General features: G+C 43.2%; 1 protein-coding gene across 2 annotated transcripts; it reads left to right on the top strand.

Moving 5' to 3' along the window:
• Window positions 1–229: 229 nt before the first annotated feature.
• Window positions 230–16,281, top strand: LOC118768835 (KH domain-containing, RNA-binding, signal transduction-associated protein 1-like). Of its 2 annotated transcripts, XR_005004458.1 has the most exons (11): window positions 230–504; window positions 5,574–5,698; window positions 6,123–6,239; window positions 6,748–6,894; window positions 8,287–8,426; window positions 8,779–8,983; window positions 9,464–9,531; window positions 10,050–10,108; window positions 11,021–11,217; window positions 13,326–13,385; window positions 16,124–16,281. XR_005004458.1 is itself a non-coding variant. In XM_036515781.1 (9 exons), the coding sequence occupies exons 1-9, from the start codon at window positions 411–413 to the stop codon at window positions 11,125–11,127; spliced, it is 1,062 nt and encodes a 353-aa protein (XP_036371674.1). In that variant the 5' UTR covers window positions 402–410; the 3' UTR covers window positions 11,128–11,716. The 2 variants fall into 2 exon arrangements, 1 of the variants encoding a protein (XP_036371674.1); XM_036515781.1 differs by lacking the exons at window positions 13,326–13,385; window positions 16,124–16,281 and having other exon boundaries at window positions 402–504; window positions 11,021–11,716.
• Window positions 16,282–17,835: the final 1,554 nt, after the last annotated feature.

Raw genomic sequence — 17,835 nt, 5'->3', positions numbered from 1 at the left:
AATACAGAATCGTCCTACCGCTAAGTAAAAATTAAGGAGCCCTCTCAAACTGGTACCCACAAATTACATATTGTTTTGAATTTTCAATTTGACAGTTCATACTCCATTTATGAGTGTTTCTTTCACTTTAAAAGTTTGAAAACGTAATGAAGGCGGTCTCGAGTTGGATTTATTATCGTGGTGACATCACTTCCGGTGCTCAAATTCTTTTTCCTCTGTCGCAGGCTTTTGTTCTTCCATTTCCAAGCAGCAAGGAAGGAGAAGGTAGCCATTACAGGCTGAATTACGGGTCCACGCTGTGCCGTGTTAGAAAACATCGTCGCCCGTGAAGTGGAAAACCATACCTCTGGACAGAGAGCGCTGCTGTGTTTGACAAAATTGCACACCAAGCAAGCTAAGTAAAGCGTAAAATGGAGAACGAAAGCAAATATCTCCCCGAACTGCTGGCAGAGAAAGACAGCCTGGATTCGTCGTTCACTCATGCAATGAAACTTGTATCCGCAGGTAAATGCCAAGGCATGAAATTCAGAAACTGTTGCTTGAATCGGGCGAGGAATTTTACCCCGTAAAGCCGGGTGGTGTTTGGATCGGATTATTATGGGTGCTTAACAAATTTTAGGACCCAGTCCACTTGTGTGGTAGGGGATAGTCGGCTCGGACGAGGCAAAGGTTTGCGTTGTGCGTAACGCAGCTGGTCGGACGACCTCGTACCGCTGATGAACACGTGGTTTGTCTCTTTAAAGTTCTTTCAACCGCTCGGCGTTGTTTTGAAGAGAAGTGTTGGCTAAGTTTTGGTCGTTTCAGTGAGTGCTGTTACCCATATTTAACATGCTATTAAACAAGCGAACTAGCTACTAGGAAATGTGCTCTTGTTCTGGAAATTGGTCTGAAATCAGTGTTGATTTTGAATTTAATCCTGGCTTGGTTGAAACCCTGTTTCTTGTAGTAATCTTCACATTGTTTTGAGTTACGATGAATATCCTTGTTCCGTCGCCTTAGGACTGAAGCAGGTAGTTCTTATATGAGATTTCCACCGTGTCTGTAGACAAAGACAACCGATGACTTCACGGCTGGACGAACTGCGTGCAGTGAGGAAAGGTGTTAGATTTCATAGACTGCAGGCAACGTTATTCTCAAAGAGCGCTTATTGTCACGTTCGGAAAAGTAGCGTATTTTTCAAATACTAAAGAACTCACTCGGTTGTTTAACTCATTCAGTTTAACGTTATTCGGTCGTGATATGGTGTTTAAGTTCTGCAGCAAGCAACGTTATTGGATAACATTTGTGAAGTGTTTCACAGGATCAGTCCAACATGCAACATTTCATTCAGTGCCCATAAATCAATTTTAAAACAGAGAGAGACGATCTCTGCGGATTTAAACGTTCAGGAAGTAATCTGATTCATTGCGCCTGTTATGAGACATATCAAATCCATGTGCGCGAGTGAAGTTGGCAGTACTGATTTAAATGGAATTTCTCCAAGGGAAAGTGGGTTTGCTGTCTAGGGTCCCCCCCGGTAACCTGCCAGGGAGGGACGATAATAAACTACCGAACTGAGCTTATAGTAGATGTGAAGAATGTAACTGCGTGTCTGTTTTACATTAGATGATGCATTTGTTACATTAAGATCGCAGCAGTAGTTTATCAGTTATGGTTGTACTAAACGACGGGCTGCATTTTCAGTGTGGTCGTCATTCTGGAGATATTTTACTTTTCATGAAGTTAAAACGCATTCAGTCTGCAAAAATCCAGATTTCTTATTTTTTTGGTTCAAACATTATTGTTCCGGGAACTTGGATGACAGGTGGTTTTGACATAACGGTTTACTGGTGGCAAATCTTTTTTTCGAGTGCCCCCCCATTGAATTGCAAGTAGTCTTACTAGCGCTCTTAGCGCAGTTAAATGTAAATGGTTCCGAAGGGTTCCGATATGTAATGTCCTCACCTGTTCGAATAGCGGCATTAAATAGCTGTGTTCGTCCCTAGCTGTTTTTGGTGCGCAGGCACCGATCTTGAATCACGGATTTAATTCGTTGCTGTGAGTTAGTGAATTGCAGAAGTCATACCTCAGCCCACTGCTCATTAATACTCAACATCAATGTGTTAAACCGTATCTGCTTGGCTAACAATTTGTTTTGGCTGCCTTTGCATGCTAATGGCTGTTAAGATGCCTATAGATGAATTTATGGGTTTGGTAGTTACCTGCTGAATGGAAATTTATGTGATGTAACTGTATGGGCTGTTCCCATGGGCTGCTCTCGAAGTGAAGCAATGGTGCAAAAATGGAGTGAAGGCTGATTTAACTATATTTTGCATGAGAGGATATACCTGCAGTGGCAGACTCGGGATAATTCATTTGCCCAGTATTGTGACTGTTTGGCTGCAGGGTGTGGCTGAAGGCTACTCTGGGAGTCAGTGTTCATTGATCTTATTGTGACTTTGGTATTTGAGATGTCACTTGTCACAGTATACACTTCACAGTGTGGGGCATGTGTGTCAGTAAGCTGTGAGCTCTGTCGTTTTCCTGAGAACAGAACATTGTCTGAAATGCACCACTATCAAATAACATTCACAACAGCGACTAGTGGGATCTGATTTGGTCTGACAGAATGACATAAGTCATCAAATACCTACCACATGTCAACATTTTTGTATCCGTTAAAGGAAAACAGTGCATCAGAAGTGACGGTTTTCCTTGACCACTCAGTAGTGGTAACTAGCTACCCATTTGCTCCATTTCATAGCTAAAACAGCACACAACTGAAGTTGAATACAGATGTTATTTACTGACAACTGAGCATCTCCTGTTGATGTGTGGAAGGTTTGACTGAAAAATGTGAAAATCTTGGAGAGACAAGAAATAACGAGTTACTGTTCGTTTATTTAGAGTACAATACGCTCAGTATTCACTCTAATATAACAAGCATAAAATTCCAAGTCAGTCCGTTTCAAGTGCTGTGACATTACTGATGGCCAACTGTATATGATTGACATCTGCTCTGTGATTCGTGCTTTTGGTTAAACAAAACCATGATTATGAAGGCTCGGATAGAGAGATGGGGGGGTTGCTACTCGGTAGCCAGCTGTAATACATTCGTGAGTTTTATTTTTGGGCTTTGTTCTCACCGAGCATCTGGAACAAAAACGTAATGAATGACAAAATGTCTGGGAATGTACTGTTTGTGCTCCAGCACAACCACAGATCACCAAATGTCATATGTGCGGCTCTGTTTCCACCTGCAAGTTGTGAAGAGAGGTGGTTCAGTGCATGAATTTGGTACAATTGGCTTTTATTAGCAGGAATTCGCATGTATAGGATTACCGAACACGAACGAATGTTGGTACATATACAGCTAATTTGCTATTGAAGATTCGTTTTGTAGCAAATGACGTTTCCCCCATTGCGTGAGAATGCACAGCTCTCTGTGACAACGTTATTCACATTTGTATAGGTGTTGATTTATTTTTGTTTATATTTCTGCAGAGGGTGCAGTAAGCTGGAAACTGCAGCAGTGGTTGTTCTGATGGTCCAGGAAAACCTAAATTTCCATTTTTAAAAAGTAATGCCATACTGTGTTTGTTTGCTAAATTTGTCTGACTTCATTACCATAGCACTGAGGATGTCTAGAGAGGATTGACTAGGTAGCAGCAGTAATCAGGAACATCTTATATCATAAGTGAATGCACAATGATGTAGATTAGCAGCAGTCTGATCATTGGGTCTCCTGCATTTTAATTGGTTGAATGTGCTTTAGTAATTATGTGTCTAAATTGTATCTTCATGTTATACTATAGGCTAGGTGCTCGTTGCAGGCGACGTTGTATGTACAAAAATGCACAACGTCATTTTCATATTTAATCTCTACTAATTTATATTGATGACCGTTCTTTGTACCGTAACTTTTTAGTGTCATTAAAATTTGCCCATTGTCAGCTCAACAGTGAGCTAGGTAGCTACCTTGTGGTCACACTCCACGCAAATATATATGAGATGCATTTTGGCCTACCATGCTGACACCCATCGCCTTTCAAACAGAGAAATGGAAACACTTTCATGGTGCTACAGGCCTAATTTATCTGATGTACTGTACGAATGCAGTTGAGGTAATGTTAGTGCTCGCTGACACATTACTTGGTGGACATGTTTACCACTCTGTTTATACACTCCTTGCTAATACAGTGCTGTTAACTATTACAGTTTGCTATTCTTCTTCATAATCCCTGGGGATACAGAATCCAGTCAGGTGCAATCCCATTGCTATGGTCAGGCGTCTCCCCTTCGTATTCCTTCAGCTAGGTCCAGAACACAGTGATGGAGCGGTACGTACTGTGCGGGGCATTCGTGTGCGCTTCAGCACAGCTGCTGCGCTGGATTAGATTTACAGTCATATAAAACTGGAACATCCGGCTCAAACTCGGAGGAAGGTGCAGCAGAAACACCTGCGACTGAAGCTGTAGGCGGGGAATATACCGTCCAAAAACGAAAAGGGCACGTCAGATGATAACCTAACATGGTGTCATAAATGACCAAAATGCCAAACATTTGTTGGAGATAACGTGCGTCCTTAGACAAGTGAAATTGGGTTGCTCCAAGAATGTTCTCATTTTGCAGTGTAGGTTTGGTTGTGTGGTATGGCAGGAGAATTTGTTCTGTTTGAGGTTAAGTCCATGTACTTAGTATTGCGTTGCTGATATTGAGGGATTGAACACATTCAGTAGACCTGTTTCTCAGACTGAGATGTCTAAGCAAGATGGACATGGAATTCTTTGAACTGCCATTAAATTAATTCCTTTCAGGCCCATAAAACGGTGTGATGACCTGAGTAGAGATTGTGCTGTTGGAAATTTCTGTCCAAAATGGCATTTGTTTTTCAGTTGTCACAGAATTGTCTAGCAAATTCAAATTAAAACAGCCCATGTGACAAGCAAGATGACGCTATGTGTTGATATATATCATATAATCAGAATCCACTTCTAAACTGAAGGAACGGCCGTGAATTGATAAAGGAAATTGCTGGATACGTCACTGGAGGGAGTTGATAGCTACATAGAACAAAATAATTTTATATCAAGTATACTTATGTAATTCCGCCCGGTTATGCTGCATAGTAAAGCACTCTATGTAGTAAGAGAAACACAGCTGGCTACGCGTCGTCTTGTCCGCCCAAATGACAGATGTCTTTTTTTTTTTTTCAACTGAAACATCAAAATTTCAGCAAGTTGTAGACAGCTGCCAGTTGATGCAAACCTTGCTGAGTGAATCTGAGAAAGGCAAATAACCATGATGTACCGAATCCGTTTTCCATCAGAGAAGCTTTGATCCTGGTAACATTTACATTAGCAAAGAGACTACTTCTCTTCTGACATCTTATTTACAGCACATCTTCATATGGCTTCTAAAGGTGACATGTTTGTTTAGAGTCGTAGTCTGTAAGGAATGGTTCCGTAGACTTGGAAGGTTCTGAAGTTTCTTTTGGTGTTGCTTATGTATGTAGTATGTAGCAATCTTATGTCCTGACAAAGACACTATGATAGGAAGTGAGCATTGTTAACTGGGTCCATCTTTTTATTCAGAGATTGAGAGGATTCAGAAAGGCGAGCCAAAGAAAGAGGAAGGAGAAACCTACTTGGATCTTTTCGCTGTGAAGAATGTGAAGCTGAAGGAGAGAGTACTCATTCCAGTCAAACAGTACCCAAAGGTGAGTTCCACCTGTGTGCTTCACAGGGTGGTCTGGATTTGGCCTAGTTGGACCCTCCTTCCAGGTTGTCCTGGATGCCTTTTGGAGCTGTGTGTGTGTGTGTGTGTGTGTGTGTGTGTGTGTGTGAGAGAGAGAGAGACTGCGGTGGTGGCATACTTTAATTGTATGTCCCTGAGGGTAAAGGTGTACCATCTCGGTCTGCACTCCAAATACCACGGGGTACAGGGACATTCTAACCTGGCACCAAACCTTAAAGGCAAAGCCATTACCCTTGGAGTAGCTGACAAAGTAATGTGTTTTTTATCTTATATCCTAGTTTTGCCACTCAATTCAGTTTTGTAACTTGGACCTGCAATTGTTCCAAGTCAAATGTAGTTAATTGTGAGCTAAAATGTTAGAGCTGTAATATCTTCCTCTCTTTCAGTTTAACTTTGTAGGGAAGATTTTGGGACCCCAAGGGAACACAATCAAGCGTCTGCAGGAGGAGACGGGCGCAAAGATTTCCGTCCTGGGAAAAGGGTCCATGAGGGACAAAGCTAAGGTAAGCGCGACTCAGTCGCAAGGGTCCTGGAATTTATGAATTTAAGTACTTGCTGAAATGTAATGGCTGTTAACATCAACGCACAGACAGGAAGTGAAAATGGTTGAAATGGTTGAAACTTTTGCAAATTTCAGTCTTCACACTGAAATGCCATTTACCGGGGGGGCTAATTCAGCCCTTACTGTGCAGGTAGGATATGACAAACCTTTGATGACTAACTTAAAGATACCTCTGCTGTAAGTCTGAATAAGTTACTCTTTACACGTTCTGTTCTGTATTTATTCTAGCTGTAGCTAGAATTGTGCTCAGAAGTGTACATTTTAAGTAGGCACTGGTGTGGGTAAAGGTTAGGCATTCAGAGCTTATTTTTCTAACCCTTGAGTAAGGTACTTATCCTGAATGGTTCCAGTAACTGCCCTGCACTGTGTCCCGGTAATGCGCCAGAAAGCGAGCTGTGTGAATGGCATCTGCAGGGCCTGGCTGATCTCATAATGTTCTGCCGTGGCAGGAGGAGGGGCTGAGGAAGAGCGGTGAGCCCAAGTACGCCCACCTGTCCATGGAGCTGCATGTGTTCATCGAGGTGTTCGCGCCCGTGCCGGAGGCCTACCTGCGCATGGCCCACGCCATGGAGGAGGTCAAGAAGTTCCTGTGCCCCGTGAGTGTCCCTCCTCGTCCCCTCATGGTTGGTGGAAGCTGGTGTGATTGATCTTTAACTGGCAATACAGATGCCTGCATGGTTGAGGCTGTGTTACATTGAGTTTAAAGGGTAGATGAGTTGCGTGTCCAGATCAGGCCTGTGTTCTGTCAAGCTGCAGTGTAAGACCTAAAACTGTCAGAAAATTGGCGGTGAAATTCTTAGATGGAACCAGGAGTGCTTTATCTTTCCTTAATAGAATGCAGCGGATCACGGGTTTAAAAAGACTTTAATGGTCAGGCATACGATCCGAGTAAACAGCTGAAAGGGACTCTGGACTTGGCTTTTAATGTTGGATTTGGGTCAGCCACGCATTTGCACTTACCAGCAGGGATTTTTCTTTTTTCGGAGATGCCGAGCAAAGGCAGGAGAAAACCTGGCTTAATGTTTCCCACTAAAACGCACAGTGACGGATGGACAGTCGAAAAAACCACTTTTCCTTATTCCCCCATCCCCTCCCTTTTTCGGTCTCTAACACCAAGGAGTAAATCCTCTGCCTTTTAAGAGATCACTTTGCTTAAGAGAACACTTTGTTTTATGCTTGGGAGAGCGTTGTAAAAGTGAGCCACGGGAAGATCAATTTTCTCCAGCAGCTGTAGACCTCCATTACAGATCTTCAAGCGTGGAGCCGCATGGGAATATGATGGAGCCTGAAGCAGAGAAGGGGGGGAGAGGCGTGCAGTCTGGGAAACCAGTCAAGGCAGAGGCGCTATACTGGAGCTGCATCTCAGATCCAGCATATGTGATTATTTTAATGGTCAAATTAAGCGCCTTTGCTGTACTGCTGGAGGCCACGAACGATCGCAAAGTTGACGTTCCATTGCTCCCTAGGAAGGTTCAGATGTCAACATCAAGAATGACGCCAAGAGGCGCATCCACGCCTTAACTTAAACTCTCGCACGTCACTTCTGACTTTATGCAGCTGACACCATAGGCTTCAGTAGCAATTTAAGTGGATCACTGTTAACATTTTAAACTGCTTAATGTTCGCCTGTTCCAGGGTTGATGGCGTTTCACATTGTTTAACGCTTTCTGCAAGTTGTTTGGCTTCCTGTGAAGGATTAGAACTTAATCTCTTATGAAGCTCTACTTGCATTAAGATGACACTTTGTTGTCTGGTGTCTGTTTCTCCCCAATGTGTGAAACGAGCTCTGATCCGCAGAACAGAATTGGGTTATTTTCGCTGTGTTGGGCCACGTCAGAGCGCAAGTCCTGTTCATCTTAATAGCCGTGTGCCCGTTGCAGTCTGGCAGGCTGTTTTTAGCATTCCTAACGTAGAAGTGTCTGCGCTCTCTGAAACACAGCCCGCACTGAAGGTGAAGACTCGGTCACTCACCTCTCTGCTTTCAACAGGATATGATGGATGACATCTGCCAGGAGCAGTTTATGGAAATGAACTACCTGAATGGGGGCCAGGAGCCCGGGACCAGAGGCAGAGGAGGCCCCCCAGTCCGAGGCCGCGGGGCACCACCACCCCCAACACCTGGGGCCAGGTAAAGCTGCCCTCTGACCGCTGGCACCCTCCCAACTCTTTAAGTGTAAAACACAGGCTACCATGCCCTGTAAGGCAACATTGAAGCTGTTCATTACCTGTTTTACACAGGGATAGGTGTTTTGAGACTGCCGGTAAGCAATGTGTTAAAAGTGTAAAACTTTGAAAGTGAAGTGAAATTTTATGGACCTGTGCAGTGCTTCCTCACCCTGATGATTTCAAACCAAAACGGCAACCGCTGCCACAGTGGCAGTGCCAGCAGTCAGTGTGATGTGTGTCCCAGCTCCTCCAGTCCAAAGAGAGGGGGAGGATTGCATTTCAGAGTTCACATCTTATCCCAAATCTCTCTCCAGGGGCCGAGGGATGCCACCCCGTGGAGGTGCGCCACGGGGCGGCCCGGCAAGGGGCGGGGCAGTGAGGGGAGGTCCCTCGGGGCGCGGCGGACCCCTGGCCCAGCCGGCCAGAGGAGGAGCCGCGACCCGCGCCAGGCCCCCTGCTCCCGGACCACAGAGAATGCCCCCTCCACACCCACCAGCCCCCGAGCCCTATGAAGAATACGTACGTCCCCTCCCTTCCTCTTCAGGAGTGTTGTTAGTTTTGTAGATCAGTTGGAGTCAAAGTCAATTTATCTTCACTTTGTAGGGTACTTTAGCTCTCTTGTGTGGTGTACATTATTGTGTAGATATTGAAGGCTTGCCTGAAAAACCTTTGATCTCCATTTTCTTTGCTTCTACCCTTAAGCCCCTTAAGAGAGTTTGATGGTTTTTTTGTGTTCAGTGAGGTTGTCTTTTCCTGACAGAATGTGGATCATGTTTATGCTATTGTTAGCCTTTTCCTGCCATCCAATATGGAGGCCATTGTACTATGTAAATACTTTAGTTAATGAGCCACTGTTAAAACCAGTAGGAGCTAAACCAAAATTCAAATAAGGAGTCATCTTTTATACCTTAAGAGGTAACACAGAATAGAAGAGTTTTTGTTTGAATGTTTGATAATTCATGCATGAGGGAGTTCAAACACTGTTTTCCTTCTCACCAGGCCTATGAAGACAGCTATGCAGAGCCTGCGTATGAATCATATGACAATTACTACAGTCAGCCGAAGGCGTAAGTTGCCATCCATCTCCCTTAATTCTCATTTCCTTTTTCATTTCGGTGCGCTATCAAATGCGCCGTGTGGTCTGCATTATGTCGCCCTAGTTTGAAAAGGAGTGTGCGGCGGCTTTGCACGGAATGAAAGCAAACCCCTCAACTATGAGATAATGCGGTCTGCCACTGCAAGAGGAATGCCTTTTTAGATATGTCAGCAACTTCTTAACTTTAAGAGCACCTCAAGCTTTAACTTCTGCTGAAGCGAGGCACTTCAAACGTTTACCGGTTGCTTAATCAAATGCTTGTCCATCGGACTGCTCTGCACATTGTGTTCTCCACCTGCGTGCCTTGTATTTGTGAAAGGGATTGGGTATGTGGCCCCCGCCCTAAGCTGGGCGGTCTGCTAAGCAGATTAGGGCGGGGGGGGTGAGACGCGTGAATGTTTTTCGGCAAAGCCTGCGTCAAAGAAAAGCCAGGTCCGGTGGCCCTGTGCCAGCGCTGCGGACTGACTGATCTCCCTTCTCTCTTTGCAGGGAGCCTGAATACTACGACTACGGGCATGGGGAGGCACAGGAGAGCTACGAGCCATACGGTAAGGCGGCAGGGACTCTTCTCCGCGTGGGGACGCTGGGCCCCACCTGTGCTGCGGCCGCGCCGGGCTCCGGCGGCACAGCTGGAAACGAGGACGTTTTTCCTCTGTGCCGGGGAGCGCTCTTTCTGTAGACTGCAGATTTATGACCTTGTCTGATAGTGTGCGCTGTTTGAAATGGATCCTGGTACTTCAGCGGCTGGTTGGTCGTAAGAGCTGGCGTTACACCCGTAGAACATCACTGTTTGGTTCCAGACAGCCTGGCTTTGCTTGTTAAACAGTTGATTCAGATCTAGGCAGGTGTGCTGCTTGAAAGAGGCTGTTTTCCAGTACTTTTGTGTCTAGGTCATTGCACTACTTTCTTGAGTTGTTGACTTGAAATAATTGTTTGCTTTTTCCTGGTAATTAGGGTAGATGTTGTTGACATCTCTCTATGGAGATGGAGAGATGATCCCTTTGGGAAAAATCAGCCAATACATGGAAGCTTTTGATCCATTATGATTTTGCATAACTGCAGTTTATGGCTCTAGTATGCATAAAATATTCATTTGAAGGTCCAGACACCCAGCTTTTAGTCTTAGGCTGACTTTGTTTTGTTCGATTTTTTTTTTTGCTTTTTGCAGAGTAAGTGGCTGGCACAGTAAGGTCTGGGTGAGGGGAAATGGCTTCCCATACCATAGCCATGGAACTTATGATTCAGGGGGGAGTGAAATCAGATTGTCAGATTGATTAGGGCCTAGTGCTTGTCTGGTGCTTTGGGGTTATGCAGCACACGTTCAGACAGTAGGCCGAAGGGGCCGTATGCAGAGCCGTCGTTCTTTCTTGCAAGGCTGTTTCTGGGTTCTCTTGTCTGGGTTTCCCCCAAGGTCTGCAGAGCTTTTAGTGATTTGTAGGCATGTCCCCCTCTTTCCTCAGGCCAAGACGACTGGAACGGAACACGGGCCAACGCTGGCGGAAAGGCCCCCCCAGCCCGGCCGCCAGTCAAACCCACCTACAGGGAGCACCCTTACGGAAGATACTGAAACGGGCAAAGAGGAAGTTCAAATTAAACGCGTTGCCCTCACATGCTACTGTCTCCTACGGCAGCTCTCGCTTTAAGCAACCAGACAAAAGTAATTGTCCGTTTGTGGGGTTGTTTTTGGGTTTTTTTATTTGATTTTTTTTTTTACTCTTAATCATTTGAAGGTCAGTTCCTGTGTGCATCAAGGACAAATTAAACCAATACTAGATGAGTCAGGCAACACAGATAAATTTTGTTGACAAGCTTTTAATTTTGCTTTTTGTTATCTTTTCCTCCCCTTTCGCTTTTTTGCATTGTTGGAGTAATTTTATAAAATGGTTGGTTTGGGGGAAAAAGTTTTCAAAATGTGCAAAAGCCGTTCATGGCTATAGATCCTGTTAGTTTTGAAGATTACTATTAATTTGTGTTGCTTCAAAAAGAACTTACTCCATTAAGTGGCAGTTGCAGATTCCCATTTTAGGCTACATTTCAAAGTTCTGTTAAATATTTACAAAATAAAAAAAAACCTTAAACTGATTTCCATTATGTAATATATAGGCTAGAAGCATTAACGAGTTTGAAAACATGGAATTTCCAGCAACTTAATGTATTCATCGCATTTGTTTTAAATAGTCTTAAAAGTTGTTCATTTAGATTTAGGTTTCATAATATTTTGTATTGTACTTTAAGGAGTTTTGAAATATAGCCCTATTAGACACTGTTGAGATGGACTGTCCTAAAATCCTTAATTAAAAAAAGCATTAAAATTAAAATTGTGTCTGACTCATAGTAGTCAATCAAAACCTGTTCATTTGATGAATGGCATACTCTCTCTTGATTTTGAACTAATTGGATTTTTGGATGATGCTAAAAGTTGGAACACTGCATGCTTTGTAAAGGATTGGGACAAAGTCTCCACATGGTCTTTTCCAAAGGGACACTGCAGCTCGACCCGGAACTTTGTACATACTTAAAACTTCCAAAAAAATGTATATTGCCATTAATATCTGTACCCTCTCCATAAAATGCATAATGCTACCTGTGTAAGCTTGCCTAAATAGGTAACTAAATATCTGTCCAAAAATGTTTTGAAGCAGTTTGTCAATAAAGCCTAGTTTGTTTTCTATCAAACTAAACTTGGTTTATTTTTTGTTTCATTATAAAATAATGAAATACCCTTTTTAAATAACTTAATAACAATCAAAGTTGTAGGTTCCTGATCTTCAAACTATAATTTAAATTTAAATGTATGCATGTAGTTTGAAGACTTTAAAAAATGACAGAAGGAGATGTTAAAGGTGTCTGACTCTGATCGTAAAAGACTACTTATATTTTATCTCTCTCTCTTTTTATATTAAAAAAGGACCTAGAGGTAAGACCTTCTGTCCTCCATAAAATAAACCTGATAGCCTCCTTTTTAACCAAGGTAATGTGTTTAGCAAGGGCATCGAATGCCTTAATGCCTGGGTTTGTATAAAACGTTTCTTAATGAAATTGTGATCTTAATGAGAAATGTATTGTTAGTCTCTGAAATAACTGAACTTTAAACAATCATTCAAGTCTAGCTTACAGGGCGCATACATGTCGTGCTTGATGCAAAGACTCGTTGGCTGCTTTTATTAAAGAAAATTATCGCAGTGCAAAGGAGAAAGGATGCTTAAACCTAAAGCTCACCAGGAAAAGGTAACACTAACCCTAAATCTGTAATTTAGTAGTGTTTTATATATAAACTGCTAGTAACTGCGTGTAAGTTGTTTTTTAAAAAAAAGATTCATAGACATATTAAAAAAATCAAAAGCAAAAAAAAAACACAATTTAAAAAATAATGCAGTAAAAGGTTGTTTCCAAAATAAACTGTGTACTAACATTTAATATACCCCTGAACAGAATGTAATGCAACTCTTGCTAAAAAAAGAAAAAGAGAAAAGAAAAATAGCTTTCGAATGCCAGATTTAGTTCAATATGTATAGACCAGTTCAGCGGCTGCTGTTTTTTCTTTTGCGTAATTTCAGTGTAAATGTTGCCTGATGTAATGCTTAAAGTGTATTTAAAATGTAATTTTTCTTAAAACCAAATTCTTTAATGGGGTCAGCTTGAGTTGCATGACTTTTTGCTGTGTTAACATAAGCCTTGCATGACAGTGTCTGTATGCTCTGCTTTAAAATTCTGTCAGATTATGCTTTTTGAGTAGTAAATTGTTCTATATTTTTTTCTCTCCAGGTATTAACAAATTAGTCTTGGGAGACTGGAAAAGGAGGCTTCAGGGCTACCATTACTCAGGTAGGTAGTTTATAACTACAGATGTTTTCTTCTAAAATATATGTCTGCTGCTAGGGTGGCAATATAGAAAAGCGGGACAGGTAGCGTGCTCTTATACCCTTGGGTAAGGTACTTCAGTGGAGATACACAAAAAGTGTAACAAGGTTTCAGAGTGTATGATGAGGGGCTAGCAGCCCATGGTGCAAGCGTCTGATTACTATCAAGTTGCCACTATAAACACCATTGTAGTCTCTTGCTTGAGGGCTTGATAAAGCACAAGACCAAATGTGTTCCTCTGCATTTGTTCCCAAGGGCTGGACCTGGTTCAGAGGTTTGATTTAGAGCCATGGAGCTGGTTAGACCAGGGACCAATATGTCCTGTTTGTTCCTCCAGACTTACTTTAGCTAGACCCTTCATTTTTTCTCCCCTCTTCTCATATCTCATCACTGTTACTTGGGACTTAGAAGTAAAATAAATGTTTTTAGTTGCCAGGTCCAAAGCCAGTTCTGATATGGCTGCCAAATGTGTTTTTCTCACATCAGCAACTTTTGACAGCTCTCACTGATTCACATTTTGTCTGGCACATTTAACCTGGCGTGTTCTGTAGATGTGTGCAAACTGCTGGTCATGGTCCCTAAATCTTAAGTGTGTAATTGAAATTTGTAAAGATTGTTATGCTCACATTTTTTAAACATGAAGTCATTCAACTAATAATTTGCACGTTTCTCAGCCGTTGTCTTTACATGTACCCTTGCCTATTCGTCTTGAAAAGCCTTATGGTTTCAAGCAACTTCTAGTTAATATTGAATTCCCAGGCACCTTTGTCCCCACCATATGATTTAACACATTCTGCAAAATATATTTTGAGTTGATTCGTTGGTGAAATGAATCAAGGTATAGGATTTAGCTCAAAGGTGCAAAGTGCTGTGTCCCTCCTTGGATGAATCTGGCCACCACACCACATGGTGTCAGTTAAGCCTATGTGTGACTAACAGACCAAGGTGTTCGTATTTTTACGGTTGTTGACCCTGGATTGTGAAGCTACAGGGCGATGCTTTTTCACCCTTGTGATGGTTGGACAAGGTCTGCAAGGCTCAGATGGCTGTAGCTGAGAATATCCAAGTCGCATTTGTAGTGCAGGGACTTAGAAGGAACAGGGTGTTGTTTCTGAGTACCTTCTGATGGTTTGTGCTCCAAGCTCAGTCTCTTGGTTTATTAGTCTTTTTATGGAAATACACCTGTCTTTGTAGTTTTTTAGATTGATTGATTCAGTGGGCTCAATATATAAGATGAATGGTCTGGTTGACTGAAAGATCATTGATTCCAGGCAGCACTTATTACCAAAAAAAACCCCTTTGGAACAGTGTTTCCTTAAGAACACCTGAAATCTGTGGTTGTGTCTGTGTTGGGAGGGATGGAGTTTTTAACCGCTTCTTGTGAAGGGGGCGTGGGGGAGAAAAAAAATCTCTGCAAACGTGATAAAGGAGAATTTCAAACTGAAAAGACTGACTGCACAGAAGGGGATTGGGCTGGCATTTTCCCGAGGAGGAACAGAGGGAATTAATGTGTCACCCACAATCAGTCACCAAGGGAAGTCTGCGCTGGCTTGTGACAAGGGGCTGCTGATTAGCGGCCTGTAATGGAGCGAGTGGATGAAGGCCCGCGTCACAAGCGGTCAGGCTAATGGAACGGTTTAGTGCAGTAATACTTCTGCACTCTCCCTCGCAGCGTGACAGAATTAGACCCGTCATTAGAGGTCTCAAGAGTTGCGATTGTATAAAGGAGTAATTCCAAACTAGCAGCGGTGTGAATTATGGAGGTTTTATGTAAAGGTGGGTTTTTCTTTTCTTTTCCTTTGCTCGCTGCGCAGAGCTCTCAGATAATGTGCACTTTATGTGCTTGGCTTATGTACATTATGAAAAGTATGATGAAATGTTATTCCGGTGTGGCAGTAAGTTGAATCTTTAAGACAAAAAAATCGAAGGAGACTGTGGGAACGGGCATAATTCACATAACACTCAGTGTTCATGTTTGTGGCAAGAAGTGATGATATGCTTTATCATTTATAAACTATATCATTCATGCCATTGGACAACGTTACGTTTTAAAAAAAAATGCTAGTTTACCGTTACATAGTCTTGAGGGAGAGCTGGCTTCAGAGTAACATCACTTGGCAATTCCTTTTCCCCCAGCCTTTCACACTAGTGAAAAACTACCAACCAATGCAACTACTAGCTCTAAATACCTAGATCACTGATCACTGAGTAGCAGCTAGCTAGCTAGGTGGGGTGAAAAACGGTCCAAAGTTGCTCACTTCCTATTTTTATTTCCTCGTTGCTAGGCAGCAAGTGTCACCTCCCCCCAAGTCGCCTTGCCTCTGAAGCCTCAAACATCTGTCTGCCTGGACGTGTTAATTTTTCACTTTTATAATAATTTGTAATAGCAGGAGACGGCACTGTTTACTTGGCACTCTGCCGGGCTTTTCTTGCGTCGTGATTCTTAAGAGACCTTAAAAAAGAGGCACTTTCATCTCAACCAAAGCATGTGTTGGTGGAGACGAGCGTTTCCCAGATACTGGTATTCAATTATCTAGCAACACATAAGTTGAGATACATTTCTGTGGGTGGTTGTTTGATGGATTTTATGTGGCTGTATGTACATGTCTCACTAGATCTGGGGAAACAGTTATTTGATGGCACGGGGTAGGGGGCTGGGTGTTGGGTGCCTTAACAATCAACTGTGACGATCTTCTCCACAGGGGCGCACTGGCCAGAGCAGCGCTAAAGGAGAGAGAGCTGCTGTCTGACAGCATAGCAGACAGAAGCCTGAAGTAAGATGTCAAGGCCGTTCCTAGGGTCTGGGGAGAGCGTGGCGGATCGCACAGCTGCCATCGCAGAAGGCGGAAAAAAAAAAAAACGGAACACCCGAAAATGTTCTGTTCATTCACTGTCTCCAATGCTTCCACCCTGCCATCTGTCTTAGATTTCTCACTTGTTATAGTTTAAACGCTACAGCTGTAAGTAGAAGGGGCCAATTCATACAATGCTTTGCTCTGGAGTCTCAGTCTCGCCTTATCAACCGAATGTGGGAAAATAAGCCGTATTTGATTACATTTCTTGTGCGGCTGGTGAACTGTATCACAGGGTTGTGTGGTCAGGAGACCGCTGGGGTCACGTTCACTTCCACCACACTGTCAGGCACACAGATGATTTTCATACCTCAGACTCACCATTGTGTTGTGGTTGATTTTAAAGACATAGCAGTTAGCAGACTCCCAGGTTGGCTGCTCAGGAACCCAGGTTTGTTCTACCGTCAACGGACTGGGATGGTCTAACTTCATTGATGCTTGCTGCATTGATGTGTGCTGCATCCATTTATAACGGTGCCCACAGTTCTGACAACGACCGCAATTTTGATACTCTTACCAGAAACAGGATGCCTCGGTGCAGTGAGCTGGGCCGGAGCGCAAGGCTGTAAACCATGCCTGTAAATTTTTTTTTTTTCTCATCACAGGCCCTGAATTCTTTCCCTGTTTTCTCTGCCTTACTTGATGGCCTCTGCCAAGAAGCAGCTTTTTTTTCTGCAAGGCAAGCGCTTTTTCCGCCCTGCAGTTCTGTACGCATGAGAACGTACAAGATGAATTTAAATGCCAGCCAATTCCATTGCGTGTTTCAAGGTTCCGTTTTTGTTCTAGGAATTAATCGCCATGGTAATGTCAGGGGCTATTGTTTTGGGAGCAGCGGGGTTGGGGGGGGGGGGGGGGGGGATACATGGGGCGCTCTTTGAATGAATAAATGCTCCTCGTTTCTGCAACCTTCAGTGCAGGTATGCAGCTGGTGAATGTTCAGGCACACGTTTTAGCTCACTGTAGGCAAAGGGTTTCATTCCCCCCCCATCAGTAATGTTTTTGCGTGACGAACAGTGTTTTTTGTTGTTTGTCTTGTCTTCTACAGCCGGCATGCACTTCCTTGTATGGGGAGTTCTGCCTTTTTTTCCCCCCAAATTGAATTCAGGCATGCCATTCCTGCCAATTAACGCTGATAATGCCTGGCCCCTCCCCCACCCCCCAGAGGTAATGCTGATCACAGCATCTGAAACGGGACCACACAGTATTATATTAAGTACAAATCGCTCATGGCTGCAGATTTAATAAGCATTAGCCTCCACCCGAGCTCCATTTAACAATTGGAAATCTGTGAGAAGCGATCTGTAATGGGCACAAATGTAATGAAAATCCCTAAAAGCAGATAATGGAAAAATTCCATTAGTGTTGTGCGTCACTGCCATAAAGGGGTGGAAAAAACCTAACTTCGGGGGGTAAAAAAAAAAAAAGTATGACGGAATACTTCACATGGCCTTGCTTGTGAGAGGGGTAATGCTTTTAATAAACTGAGAGCCTGATCTGCCCAATGGCAGTGGATTAATGTGATATAAAGAATAGCAAGTGTATTGATGGAGACTATTGGATGG

Source organism: Megalops cyprinoides, chromosome 21 (genome assembly GCF_013368585.1).
Source record: "Megalops cyprinoides isolate fMegCyp1 chromosome 21, fMegCyp1.pri, whole genome shotgun sequence".
Classification (NCBI taxonomy): Eukaryota; Metazoa; Chordata; class Actinopteri; order Elopiformes; family Megalopidae; genus Megalops; species Megalops cyprinoides.
The sequence above is the reverse complement of the archived record's forward strand: the minus strand, read 5'-3'. Positions and strand labels throughout refer to the sequence as shown.